Raw genomic sequence first — 15,024 nt, 5'->3', positions numbered from 1 at the left:
TGTTTCAATGTAAGTTTCAATGTATCACTTTTACTTTAAAATTATTAATAAAATGATATCTAAAGTCTATTTATCTAAAATTTAAAAGATAATCACATATCTTGTTTAGACGTTAAACAAAACTGCACTGAGTACAAAATCTTTAATGATTTTAATAAATAAATCAGTTCATAGTATTGTTTGTCTAATTGATATGGAAGAAAATTGAGCATTTTAGCTATTTTTTTTTTTATATTCCAATCGTAAAAAGTGCTGAGTTTTCAGAGCCATAATTTTTGACAATTGCAATAACTCAGTAGATTTTTGTTTCCTTGTATTTTTAAATATCAAGTTCTAACTCATTTAAAGTCTTCATTGAAAGATGTTCTAAAATTGTACTTTTATTGTACACAACTTGATTTATATTCGCGTAAGAAACTTTAAAAAAAAAGTAATGTTGCTTTTTGATAGTTTAGAAAATTTGTAAAAGCAATTTGCAGTATTTGAAATTAGGCTAGATTAGGGTATTATGAGCATCTCAAGCAAAAATTAAAATATTTTCGAAAATAATTATGCTGGATCCAAAAATATTACGAATAAACAATTTTTATGGATCACTACTCATGATCCACTTTGATATTTGGGCACCCAAAATTTTTTCTTAAAAGCATAGAAGTTTTAAAAAAGTAGCAAAAGTGTTCATTTTACCCAGACCACTTGGTAACATGATCACATTAAATTAGCTCAAAATAAGTAACATTAATCAAGTAAAAAAAAAAAAAATACTAACCTGACAATTAAAACTAATTTGTGAAGTATAACGATTCGTTATTAACAAAATTTATCATTAAAATAAAAAATTGTTAGTCATTTTTTATTAGATATTATTCCTTCCTCAAAGAAAAAAAAATTATATTATACTACTCTCATTCTGTATATTAAATTTAATCAAAGTGTGTTATGGGAACTTGCCTCACTATTTGTCTATCCAAGGATTTTTTATTTTAGCGTCAATTGATATGATTGGAACAGGACAGTTCGATTCGTCTGAAATAGTCGCAGGGCCGCCGAAAGAGGGAAGGGCAAAAGGGAGAGTTTGTCCTGAGCGGCAGATGTCGATGGGGCGCCAGTTGCCGAAGTAAAATAAAAAGAGTTTTTTTAATCTTAAAATACCATAATTAAAATGTATACATGTTAGTCGCGTTATATCATTATTTTTAATTCCTCGAAAAAATTTTAAAATACGAACTTATCATTGATTTCGTACTCTACACGCTATTAAATTAAAAATGTCCCTTGAGATTTTCGCATTCATCAGACTAAAGTAAAAAAAATGTAAACGTTGATAATTAGCAATAACAAACTGTGAATACAATTTAGAAATAATTCTATTCAGAATTTAGAAAGTAATAATAAATATTTTTCAACTCTTTACGATCAACTTATTTATGGTAATTCATGTTTAAGATTAATATTTAACTATTGAAATATTGATTTATGACATAAGCTTTTTGAGATTGAGTTTATAATTTTTTAATGAGCTTGCGTAGTGGACTATGCTATTATTTTATTGATGCGTACGGTTATTTACAGTAATTGTTAAAAATGAATATATATATATATATATATATATATATATATATATATATATATATATATATATATATATATATATGTATATATATATGTATATATATATATATATATATATATATATATATATGTATATATATATATATATATATATATATATATATATATATATATATATATATATATATATATATATATATATATATATATATATATATATATATAGACCATGTTAGTAGAAATATATAGGTCTATATATGTATATATATATATATATATATATATATATATATATATATATATATATATATATATATATATATATATATATATATATATATATATATATATATATATATATATATATATATATATATATATATATATACTAGAAAATAAGGTTTTTACACAAACAATAATTTAAAATAGTTAAATAATTAATTAAATATTAAGTTTTAATTCATTTTTTTTAATTCAGGTGTTGAAAATGACCCAGCACTCTGGTCATCGATTCTTGAGCAAAAAGAAAAAGAAGAGATAATCAAAAAAGGTCCATCAACTTTACCTGATGATTTCCCACGAGATGCTTCTAATAACAGGGCCTTCCCAAAAGAAGTTATTTTCATTGCACTGCCTAATGGAGAAAAAGTTCAAAGAGATTATTTGATATGGAGCCCATCGTCTAACTCTCTTCTTTGTTTCCCGTGTTCTTTATTTGGATGTGAAAATTCTGGATCCAATGGGGATTGATCTCTTCTCTTCGCTGGAATGGAGGAATAAGAAATGACTGGAGAAAATTGAGTGATCGTATCAAAAGTCATCATAGCAACCCAGTTCATCAAAGTCATTATCTCAATTGGAAGACTTTGCACTCAGCTCTTGTCAATCAGCACAGAATTGACTAAGAGTTCCAAAAGGCACTAGGAAAAGAAGTAGCCGGATGGCGTGAAATACTTCGTTAGATGCAACTTTATTTTTAGTATCTCAAAATTTATCATTTAGAGGTAAATATTCTAGGTCAGAACTCTAAATAATTAAGAATAAGTTCTTTATTATTACAGAACTTCTATGATATACATTTAACTAACGTAGAAATTTTTGTTTTAGGGCAATATTCGTCGATGGAGAAGAACGAGACAGGAAACTTTTTAAGTTGCCTTGAACTTATTTCTCGTCACAACGAAAGATTAAAGAATCATCTTGAAACAGTTGCTCGTCATCAAAATAAGGGAACCAGAATGCAAGCTTACTATCTCTCCTGGCAATCACAAAACGAATTCATCAGTGAATGCGCTACATTAGTAAAGCAGTTGTGAAAGAAGTAAAAGATGCCGTATATATAACGATAATTACCGATAGGGTCCCAGATGTATCTCACACCGAACAAATCACATTTATTCTTCGATTTGTGCGATTCAACTCGGGTAAGATGATTTGGGAAGTTAAAGAACGATTTCTCTGCGTTGAAGATATGGAGAAAAAGGTTGCAGATATTGCTTATTTAATTTGCAATGTTTTAGCGAAAGTGAATCTCTTTTTACAAAAATTGAGAGGCCAAGGATACGTTCTAATATGGCTGGAATCTATAATGGAGCCCAAACTCATATACTGGAAAAAAATCCGTTCGCTTTATACATTCCTTGCGGTGCGCGTAGTTTAAATTTAGCTGGAGTTCATGCTGCTGAGTCTTGCGCTGAGATCAAAACGTTTTTTGGCAATATCCAAGCCCTTTATGTGTTCTTTAGCTGCAGCTCAGCAAAATGGAAAATTTTTCTTGAAGAAACTGCTTTATCACTTCACAAGCTCTCAGATACTAGATTGTCAGCCCACATTGCAGCTGTAAAACCTTTAGTGAAAAAATCATGAGAAATCATTGCTGCTTTGGAAAGAACCGTTAACCAACTTGACCTAACTGCGTACATGCCAAATCAAACAAAATCGTTGGGAAAATATTTTAAATCATTTAAATCAGTAGTTCTCCTGACCATTTGGTATAAGACACTGCAAAATATTGATGATGTTAGTTGATGTCTCCAGTCGGAGTCAATCACCATTAAAGAAGAAGTCATCCTCATTCAACAACTTCTAGATAACCTAGATCTCATTTGTTCGTCGTGGAATTGTATATTGACTGAAGCAAAGCTAGTGGCTGGAAACCTAGGCTTATACAAATACAGAAAATTACTTAGATACAGAATTTAAAGTGAAACGCACAAGAAGAGGGAAAAAATTCCACTAGGAACCATCAAATACAGCTACTTCGACGATACAGAAAGCCCACTACCTCGACGATACAGAAAAGAATTTTGAAGTAAATATTTTCAACGTGGCATTGAACCACATATTCTACAAATTCAATCAAGGTTTAATGTGGCGAAAAAGGTGTTTTCTCAGTTTTCCTTTAACTGACTTCAGTCTGAAGACCCTTCTTCACAAGATGACAAAGCTCGTCAACTTGTGAAATTCTATTCAAATGACGTTAAAGAAGTTAATTTTGTTGAGGAAATTTGTCACTTTGACCGGTTGAAAGCATCTTCCTTGTTCAATAGAGGAAACTCTCTTAATCTTTTAGAGAATGAATTAAAGAGATTCCCAAGGCTTACAACCAATTTTCCCATCCGTATGCATACTTTTGCGCATCTTTCACACAATGCCAATATCCGTTGCAGAGAGTGAAAGATCTTTTAGTAAACTTAAGATTATAAAAAAACCACTTCAGAGCCACCATGGGACAAGAGCGACTTTGCTCTTTCAATAGACAAAATCTTATGATGTTGTCTATTGAAAATCTCGCGAAATCATTGTCATATGATGAAGTAATTTATAATTTAGCCTCGAAAAAGCTCGAAAATTTTATTTAAATTTGGAATTGTTTATGCTGTGGTTAGTTAGCAAAAAATGAAATCAAGTTAAAGTAGCTATAAAGGCATAATGTATTTTTTTGCTCCTATGCTAAGTATATATATGAAGCGAAATCTACAAGGGCGCCGAAAAAGGTTTTGTCCCGGGCGGCTGTTTTATTTACTTTATTTTCATTTATAATGACGAATATTGTGTAAAAGAAGTAATTATTTGACATAAAATTAAAAAGTAATAGAGAAAAGATTGAACTTTATCACGCTGACCGTTGTTTTTTTTGAGGACACTGTTTATATTTTTCTCTTTCAAGTTAATGTTAAAATGTGGATCTTTACCGATTAAAAATTGTTCATTATTCAACGCAATAATTTTTATAAATAAATTATGAATAGCACAAAATTGAAGACTATTTTAACATTATTTTAATTTTTAATTGAAAACTGTCTCAGCATTTCTGTATATCAAAAGTTATTTGTTAATAGTTTTTTCTTTAAATAAAAAAGGTATTAAAATTATGTACTGGGAAACACTCGTTTAGCATTAGGACATATTGTACTTTTCTTATATAATAAATCACATCTGACAATCAACCAGACATGGTCGAGCAAAAATGAAAAAAAGTTTTTATTTGAAAGATTACCTGCCTTAACCTTCAGTCAATGCATGTACGCTCGCCGCGCTTGTCTCTAATAAGTTCAGTTGATGTATGTACGCTTTAACGTGTTTGTCTCTCTATATTCAATTTGGCGGACGCAAAGGCCTCAACGTCGGCATAAGAATTTTACAAGAGCGCCTACCGCGTAATTATATTACTGTTGTTAACAAGTATGCACATATCCGAACTTCTTCATTCTATTACCGGCACGCTAATGATTGTTGGAATCTTCACGGAAAAGCTCTCGACAAATTTTTATTTCATACCCGTACACTATTGATTGGTTGACGGAATCTTTACGCAGAAATTCTCAACCAATACTTCTATAATTGTCACCAATATTACTAACTTGTTGATAAATTTACAAACTTGTTGTAGATAAATTCTGCGAAAGTTAAAACAAAATCTTATATTCAACTTCAAAAAAGATTTCATTATACAAAATTTTTAAAAGAATCTAAAAATATTTGGCACATGCGTATATCAAATATATATATGTCAAAATACATTTGCATTTATTACAAACATTACCAACACAAAACAAGCATAATCAATGCGATGCATTTAACACATTGCAATCACGATGGTAAATTTAAAGTATCTATTCCTTTTTATCGATAAAGAGAAAAATGCTGATAATCGTAACCGTTACTTTATCTTTGATTTTATCCATTTGTTTTATTTTTTTTGGTTTGATTTTGATCCATTTGTTTTGTTTTTTTTGGTTTGATTTTGATCCATTTGTTTTGTTTTTTTTGGTTTGATTTTGATCCATTTGTTTTGTTTTTTTGGCTTTGATTTTTATCCATTTGTTTTCGTAATTATCGCAAATTTGTTAAGCGTTCAGATGTTCAATTTTTCTTCGAACAAAAGGAGGTAAAAACGACCAATTATATGTAATAAAAGCAGTTAAAAAAATTCAAATTGCATATACAATATACATAAATCATAAAAAAAAAAACAATATAATAAATCAATTCTAAAAAAAAAAACAAAAACTTTTGATGCAGAATGATATGTTCTTTGTTGCTTTGCTAAACGAAAAAAAGTCTCACAAAATACAAAACTTAATCATTACAAAAACTAATCACTACAAATTTTTCCCCGAAAATTAAAAAATATCTCACAAAAAGTTGTCTACTACTTTTAAACAGTGCTTTAACTTTTAAAATGTTCAAATTATAAACAAACTTTTCAATAAATAAATCGCCCTTAAGTTTTAAATACCCATATTTATAAAAAATTAAATTACAAAGTAAAATTTCATACAACAAGTATACAAAATAATTTGATACTTTTATAAATATTTATATAAAAATCAATGTTTCAAGATAATGTTCAATTTTTTTTTCTTTTAAAGAATTTCCAGAACTATGTTAGGTGCAAAATGATCTCATAAAAATTGCAACTTGACAAAATAGATTTTATAACGTTGCCATTTATGCATATGTAGATGACATAGGTATAGGTTTACCACCACCTGCCTGATATCGATCAGCCCCTTGAGCTTGCCTTCTTTTTTTTGTGAGAGGCTTATGAACTTTCTTATTCTCAATATATGGGTTATCTGATGGAGTAAAACTTTGGCAATAATAAACAAAGGCTGTCAACACGCAAAGAATTAACAATGAAGCAAGAATAATGACAAACCAATATCGACGAAACCAAAACTTGATACCTAGTTAAAAACAAATATTAAAGTATTTTAAACAGAAGAGTTAATAGAAACCATTTTTGAATTAGATAAAAACTGGGAGCTAGTTTCTCAAAATAAAAAAACAATTTAATAAACTTTCAAAACAATTATTTTATTAGATGCAACTGCTTTATTGTATATAACATATCTGCTGAACATCAACATTAACATAAAACGCTCTATATTATCATAGTAATTTTTAATTTCTATACTTATATCGATTATATTCTTTCTATATCTAATTTGTCTCTTTTGTTTCACTATTGACCTCTAATTGAAAACTAAAATATCTTATCAATTGGAAAATTAACATTTCCTAAAATTCCTTATCTTTACTCTTTCTTCATAAATTTATTGTTTTCCATTTTCACACTCCTGATTCCATTCTCTACCTCTATAAATCTCTTATCTGCTTTTGTATGGACGACTGTTATATATTTGGGCTGAGTCTTCTAATGATGATAAATAAAAATTCAATGTAAATTTAGTTGGATCTCTCCTACATTAAGCACATCTCATTTTTGTAAGATTGCATGATTTTTAAAACTATCATCTCTTGTGAGCTACTCAACTAAGTTATTACTTACTAAAACTCAATTAAACGTGACATGCCATTTAGCTAACTCACATCCTGTGACTTACTACATACTCCATTTTGCTGAAAAAAAAACTTATTTATCTAGTGTTATTCCTTGATAGTCATTCTTTTTTCATTTCCTTGAATAACTTGGTATAGTAAGTAAGTCAGAGTATTAAGAGATATACTACTATATAATTTCAATATATTGAAACTATATGATCTCTATAAGAGACTGAGCAAAAAAACAACCAAAAGCACCTGTTTTTTTTCTCCATCTATGCTGACAAAAAAAACCAACAAATTTGTAAAAAAAATAGACAACTCGGGCTATTTTGATACAGGAAGAAGCATTAAAATTGTTAAAAATTCAAAAATAAATTTAAAAGTCATAGCTAGACACCACATAAACTTACTATTGTGTTATTGTGTAGACACCACACAAACTTACTATTGGTAAGTATTGTATTAGTGTTAATTCAAAACTTTATTGAAATTTTTTTTTTAGTTTTTATCCTGTTAACTTTATAAAGGTTCTAAATTGTAAATATTTTTCAAAAACCTTGATATTTTTTTAAACAATGATCCAAATTAATATACAAACCTTTTGATCTTTACCATTAAACTTAATTAATTAAGGTATTTTGTCTATTTTAGTATAACCAGCAATAATTTGAAAAAAAAAAAAAAGTATAAAAATAAGTCAATGTAACAAAGCATTCAATTCTTTATAAAAATTTTTAACTATATATTATGATGCATGATGATAAACTATGTAAAATAGTACAACACTCATTCATTTTTTGAAATGATACTGAGAGATTAGCTTTACACATTAAATAGGTAACTGCTCAAAACTTTTATTAATCCTTTTTTTTCTCTTTCTTTTCAAACAAGACCTTTGGAAATTCATATTTTCCATATAATCCATATATCATAACTTTTATTCTAATTATCAGCTAATTACAACATAATGAATCGCGTGGTTTTTAAATCCTTTTTTTTTGAAACAGCGCTTTCTTAGATCCTGAAATTTCTTTCAAACAAATATCAAATGATTAAATTAAAATAACTTAGAAATAATTAAAAAAAGAAAAAATAACTTCAAACCTTCCTCAGTAAAAAATGTAGCATACAACATTCTCATAGGGCCATCCATGTCAATATCTTCACAGACAGCTTGTGAGTTACAATAACCTTTATAATAATTGCAAGGCATTCCACGAGAAAGTGTTTTATTTGGCATCTGAAATCATGAAATACAATTTTTATATAAATAATATTTATAGACAAAATTTACAAAACTTAAAAAAATACATAAACGCTGGTTTTTAATTTTAATCAATCATTAAAAAAATCAAAACTAAAAAATGATCAGTAATCACTGTAAAAATCAATGTAGCACCTTTAGAACTTTTTTTATTCATGTTTCGTGCAATTTTAACATTACTTTACTTTAACAGTTCTATTTCATTTTATACCATGTGTTTTAAAGCCTATAACACAAAACAAACTATTTTTTTAAAATCTATAAAATTTAGGAAAAGCTTTTCCAATTGGTATTTACAGACACATAAGCTGGATTTTGTTGCAAACCTAATTTCAAAAACTCGCTTTTTAAATGCTGCAAAAAGTTACTTATAATTTTACTCCTTAAAAATTTTTTATCTTATTGTAAAAAATGTTGATAGATAAAAGTTTAAAATTAAACGCTAATTAAAGCCATTTCATAAATAAATGCTGCTTAGCTGTTTCATGGATTGTCACAAATAGTTTAAACCCTACATTGAAAAACACTTTGAATATTTCAAAAACATTTTTAAATCAGCACTGCTGACCCTAATTATGAGGGCTGTAACAATAATAATATTGTTTTATAATGAGATTTTTTACCATAATTTTAATATCAACACAAATATTTTTCGTTAAATAATAACTATTGAGTTAATAACAACTATGACTAAAAACAAAGAATTTTAGTTATAACTTAATAGTTGTCATAATTGGCATCAATTAATTTGTACCTTGTACTAGGCATTTGTGATATACTTCAAATAGAAACTGTTTATATTTGCTTTTTGTATATAATTAGATTTAATTTAATTAAAAACTTATTATTATAAACAGTTTTTAAAAAACAAGTAAATAATTTCTTATGCTATAAAATAATAATCTAAAAGTTTAATTAAACTTTAACATTAATTTAACTTTATTTAGTTAAAAATTTTTTTTAGCAACAAAGGCTTTACACTAAATATTTAAGTATCAAACACAAACAATAAATGAGAAGTTAAAGATAAAGTTAAATAAATGAGAAGTAAAGATTTATTTTCATGAAATAGGTAGAAAGCATAGTTGCTAGCACAAACCTTCTCAGAAGACGTGTGCAGTCGCAAGCCTTATACAACTATGCATACAATATTTTGTGCAACTTAACCATGTTATTTTGCAAATTTTGATAATTTGCACATTTAAAAAATTAACTGAAAAAACTAATTTAAAAAAAAATAAAAAATAAACTATAAATTGAACAGAGAAACAAACTTAATGAATGATAAAATAAAAAAAAGGATAAACCAGAGAAAATAAAAGCATAAATTATACTTTTAAATTTAAAAATGCCTCAATTAATAGTTCTAACCTAATAATTAATCTTATTTAAATTTAATAGTTTAAAGTTGATAATTTTTCCTATTTCACTACGTTAGTATAGTGCTTAGATTCATTAATTGTTATATTTTGTTTTATATTTATATATTAACAAATGTTAGTTTGTTGTTAGATGAGAGTTCAAATCCTATTAACGGATAATTATTTTTTTAAGTTTGATTTTCTTAGTAGACATTAGAACATATCAAAGTTTCAAATATTTCAATAATTAAGTTTTAAAGTAATTAAGCTTGGATTAAGTAACTTTGAAACTTCAACCTTTTCTAAATTCTATGAAGTGAAACACTTTTAAGTGAAAATAAAGTAATATTTTTTTTTTTGCTTTTATTTTTTCCGGTTTATCATCTAATCATTTTATCATTCCATTAGATTTTAATTTTTTTTAATTTTTCGTGGCCAAGTTTTTATATGTGTGAGCATATAAGATGTGTGACCGCATGCATCTCTTGAGAAGGTATGCTAACATTGCATTGCTAGATACTATTTCATAATATTTTTGGATAAAAGACTGGTGTACAATAGAACTTTTTATATCAGTTGTACAATATTTTTGGATAAAAGACTTTTATCCAAAAATATCATAAAAGTGAAGTCACCACCAACTCGTAGCACTAAAATTCATTCTTAAAGGCACCATGACAAGCACACATCATCCTCATTGTAATGCATTACAATTTTACAATTAAAAAATTAATACTATTATACACTTTATGCCAATAAAAAAATCAAATATTATTTTTCAAACCCCAAAATTTCTTTTAAGGTTTGCAAATAAAGTTTTTATTAAAACCTGTCTATCAAATGAATCAATTTTTTTTTCAAAAACCTGAGCTAGGTAAGTTTTTTAAAAATCGGGTTTTATTTAAAGCAAAATTGAATATCTTTTTTTTTTTAGAGCTTATGTTAAAGTTTTTAACAAAAAATATGATACTTACAAAGTCAATGTTGTAAGATGATGTGCATTTCCCATTGTACTGACAGCAAACTTTACATTTATCCTGGGGTGCATCGCACATGCATCCTTCTAAACCATATCTAAGACAGAGAGATCCTTGACAAAAACCATTGATGCAAACACTACGTTCCTTATCACATAATGTAAGATTAGCTTTGAACTTTGGTAGTGGACAAGTATAATGTAGACCATTACATACCAAGCTTTCCATACATTCAGTGCCATCAAAACATTGAAGATATTGGCGAGCAATAGTACAAGTTTCATTAAGACAGCAAGGTCCTATAATATTTTTCAGAAAGTATATCAAATTTTATATATTTATATAAATAAATTTTAACCATTAAAATTTTTTATTTTCCACGCTGATATATATCGTCGTGAAAAATAAGAAATTTTTTATACGGTTAAAATTTTTATTTTTTTCTGAGTAATAGTTCTTCATTTATAACTTATTTAAATAGTTTAAATAGTTCTTCATTTATAACTTATTTAAATAGTTTAAATAGTTCTTCATTTATAACTTATTAATACTCGTGCGCAAAATTTTTTACTATTTAAACTTAACACTAAGAAGACAATTGTTTTATGAAACACTAATACAAAAAGTACTAGTGTTACATAAAATGAGGTTTTACTAAACATATTTTTAAGAACCCTATTATAAAAAATTTTAAATTGACCTATAAATCACTCATTCATTTATTACATTTGCAGTAAAAACATACAAGAAAACTAATAGATTTAAAGAAAAAAAAAAAAAAAATGACATTTAAAGTAATGATTTAAAAAAATGACATTTAATGAATGTTAGCACATTTAAAAGAAAAAATGTTCTCAGTTAAATACAGTAATTAATAAATATTTTTATATTATTATAAAATAATATATTAATTATTTTTATTAAAACAATAATAAAATCAGAACTTCAATCATTTATGAAAAAGAGATTTTTAACCAACAGTAAAATGAAAATAATTTAAATAAGTGAAGCAAAAAAAAAAAAAAAAAAAAGAAGAGAAAGTTCACGTCATAAATTCGTCATTAAAAAAATACAGTTCACGTCATAATTTCATAGTTTACAACATAAAATTGTCAACTAAATAAATTCAAGTAGCATGTTGTAAACAATAAAACTATTTTAAACGCTTATTTAAAATTTAAATGATTTTATGAAATTTTAGTACATTTTCCAAAAAACATGATTATTTAGCTATTTTAGCAATTTTAGTTGTTTCGGGTGGTCATTGACCATTGACCAGGTATTTTATTCCACACTGTATATACAAATATATATTGAGTTTTGGTAATATTAAAATTTACTAGCTACTGAAAGCCCTCACAGTATTAGGAATTATTTTATAGTGGTATTAATCTACTACACTAATAACTAACGCGATATTGTCAGGGATGAGAGATCACATTCAAGGTTGTTCTAAACAATCAAAAAAGTATAACTTTATACTAGCACTGAAGTAAATGTATGATTGCCAAATAAAGATTGTTAGAAAGATTATTGATATAGAAAAATTTATTGGTTAAACGAAAACCGATGATATGCTTCCATTTAATAAAAAGTAACTTGATTTGGTTACAAAATCAAGACAAAAGTTATGGACATTATTGTTAAACCAAATAGGCCGGTTATAAAATAGCCACTCATTATGATTAGCAATAAATTTACCCAAAACAACAATATCGACAGTTGGGTAAAGAAAAAGGGAAGAAAAAATAATTGAATATATATTGTGAAACTATAAATATATAAATATATATAATTTCCCCAAAGTTTAACAAAAGTTAATAGCATTATCAGAATATTTGTAAATACTAATTAGTGTCTTGTAGAAGGCAGGTCTTTTTGATTTAAATTTTTGTTAAATTAGACTATTTTACTAAGATTATAAGTGAAAATTTATTTAAAAAAGGCATAAATTTTTTTAACTGAATGTTGTAATAAATTATAATTTTTTAGCCATAAAATAATAAAAATGTGTTTCCGAACGTAAATATAAGAAAATTATTAAAATGATTAAAGTAGAGTAAAAAAAAATAAATAAAAACTTTATAAAAAATAAAATATAAGTGTTTATTTTTTGTTCAAACCTTTGCTAGGACTACACTGATAAGCAGGATTACGAAATGTACATGGTGTACCATATTTTGCCCCATATGGAGTACAACATTTTTCTACACAAGTTGATTCTGTCCCACAATCACAAATTTCACCTTCCTCAAAAGCGCCATTACCACAAATTGCCCAATAGCGATCTGTAAAACAGCCAACAGTTGGTTCAAGACCTTTTGCATCTAAAAATAATTTTTTTTTGCAAATATGTCTGTGTGTGTATGTATGCATGTATGCATGTATGTATGTATGTATGTATGTATGTATGTATATATATATATATATATATACATATATATACATATATGTAGTTCTGCAAATTATTGGCTTTGAGAGTACAGTAGGTACTAAATGATTGTTTTAACAACAAATTATATGCGGTAGTGGTGTAGTGGTAGAGCGCTCGCTTCATAAGCGAGAGGTTCTGAGTTCAATCTCCACCACATCCCTGGTAGTACTGCGGTCAACTCGTTTCTCCACGCAGCGGCCTTGTTTGTCAAGGTTTGTGTTTCGGAGTTATAGAGTTGAGCGAGTTATACCACAAATAAGTAGCCTCCTCGTCTGTAGTGGCAGTCTTGGCCTTGGAGAGGTGAATTAACAAAAAAAAAAAAAAAAATTATGTCACTTTTGTTACTTTGACTTTTATCCAATATTTTCAGCGTTGTCTGATAGCCAAAACTACTAAAATAGTTGTGCTTATCTATTATTACCACAGTGCACACACACACACAAACACACACAAAATAAATTTATATCTATTAACATTTTATAATAAATTTAATTTAAATATAATTCTTAACAAGGCCTGAAATGTATTTAAAATCTTTTGTTTCTTATTAATTCAATATTGTGTAAAGTTCTTTTGATGTTTTGTGTACAAATATCTTATTGGTAACTAAAATATCTCTATAAATTGTTTGTAATAAATTAAAAATACTACATTAAATACGAAAAAAAAGTTGCGATAAACAAAAAAATGAACATGTTAAGAATTAGATTGTTTTAAAAAATAAATAATATGGAAATATAATCGTTTTCATATACTGAATTTAGATTTGCTCAATATACTGAATTTAGATTTATTCAGCAATTTTTGTTATATAAGTTTAAATGATTTTTAATGCAATTTCAAATTAAATTCAATTGCAACGCAGTACTTTTAAATATGCCAATGATGCATTTTAACTTTTAATGATGTGTGTGCATATATATATGAAGGGTCCAAGGGAAAAACGATGAGATAACCAAAAATCTTATTTTGAGATATGAGCAAAAGAAACTTTCACAATTGATAAAAACGTGTGCATATATTAATGGATGGGCAATTTTAAAACACATTTTTCGTAGGATTGCCATTGTTTTTTCACTTTCGCAATACGATATTCTGAAAGGCGACAAAAAATGCTACTAGATAGCACTAATTTTTCCGGACAAATTTGGAATCTCATCGCTTTTCCCCTGATGCCTTCGTATATATATATATATATATATATATATATATATACAGACACAGACACACACACACATATATATATATATACAGACACACACACACACACACACACACACACACACATATATATATATATATATATATATATATATATATATATATATATATATATATATATATATATATATATATATATATATATATATATATATATATATATATATATATATCAGGGTTGTACACTAGTGGTTGCCATTCATTTCAAGAATTCTATAATAAGAAAAGTAACAATCTAAATTAACAATAAAACTATATTTTTAAAGTCACAGTGTGAAAGTTTGTTGTCCCTATCTTCTATTATTAATTAGAACATAAGATAATTGTACGAGCGGTTAAACGTATTTAATAAAATACTTCCTAAAAACAAGTTTTATCGTTTAAACAAAAATACTATTTTAT

The 15,024-nt window shown here is 26.6% G+C and overlaps 1 protein-coding gene across 1 annotated transcript in view; it reads right to left on the bottom strand.

Moving 5' to 3' along the window:
* Positions 1–5,480: 5,480 nt before the first annotated feature.
* The window catches only part of LOC100208233 (disintegrin and metalloproteinase domain-containing protein 10), a 16,850-nt gene continuing 7,306 nt past the window's right edge, over positions 5,481–15,024 (bottom strand). The window contains exons 3-6 of the mRNA XM_065790573.1: positions 13,091–13,294; positions 10,965–11,266; positions 8,470–8,605; positions 5,481–6,764 (exon numbers count right to left, since the gene is read on the bottom strand). Of these exons, the coding sequence (XP_065646645.1) occupies positions 6,526–6,764; positions 8,470–8,605; positions 10,965–11,266; positions 13,091–13,294 (881 nt within the window). The 3' untranslated portion in view covers positions 5,481–6,525. The remainder of the gene's footprint in view (positions 6,765–8,469; positions 8,606–10,964; positions 11,267–13,090; positions 13,295–15,024) is intronic.

This window comes from Hydra vulgaris, chromosome 02 (assembly GCF_038396675.1).
Source record: "Hydra vulgaris chromosome 02, alternate assembly HydraT2T_AEP".
NCBI lineage: Eukaryota > Metazoa > Cnidaria > Hydrozoa > Anthoathecata > Hydridae > Hydra > Hydra vulgaris.
The sequence above is the reverse complement of the archived record's forward strand: the minus strand, read 5'-3'. Positions and strand labels throughout refer to the sequence as shown.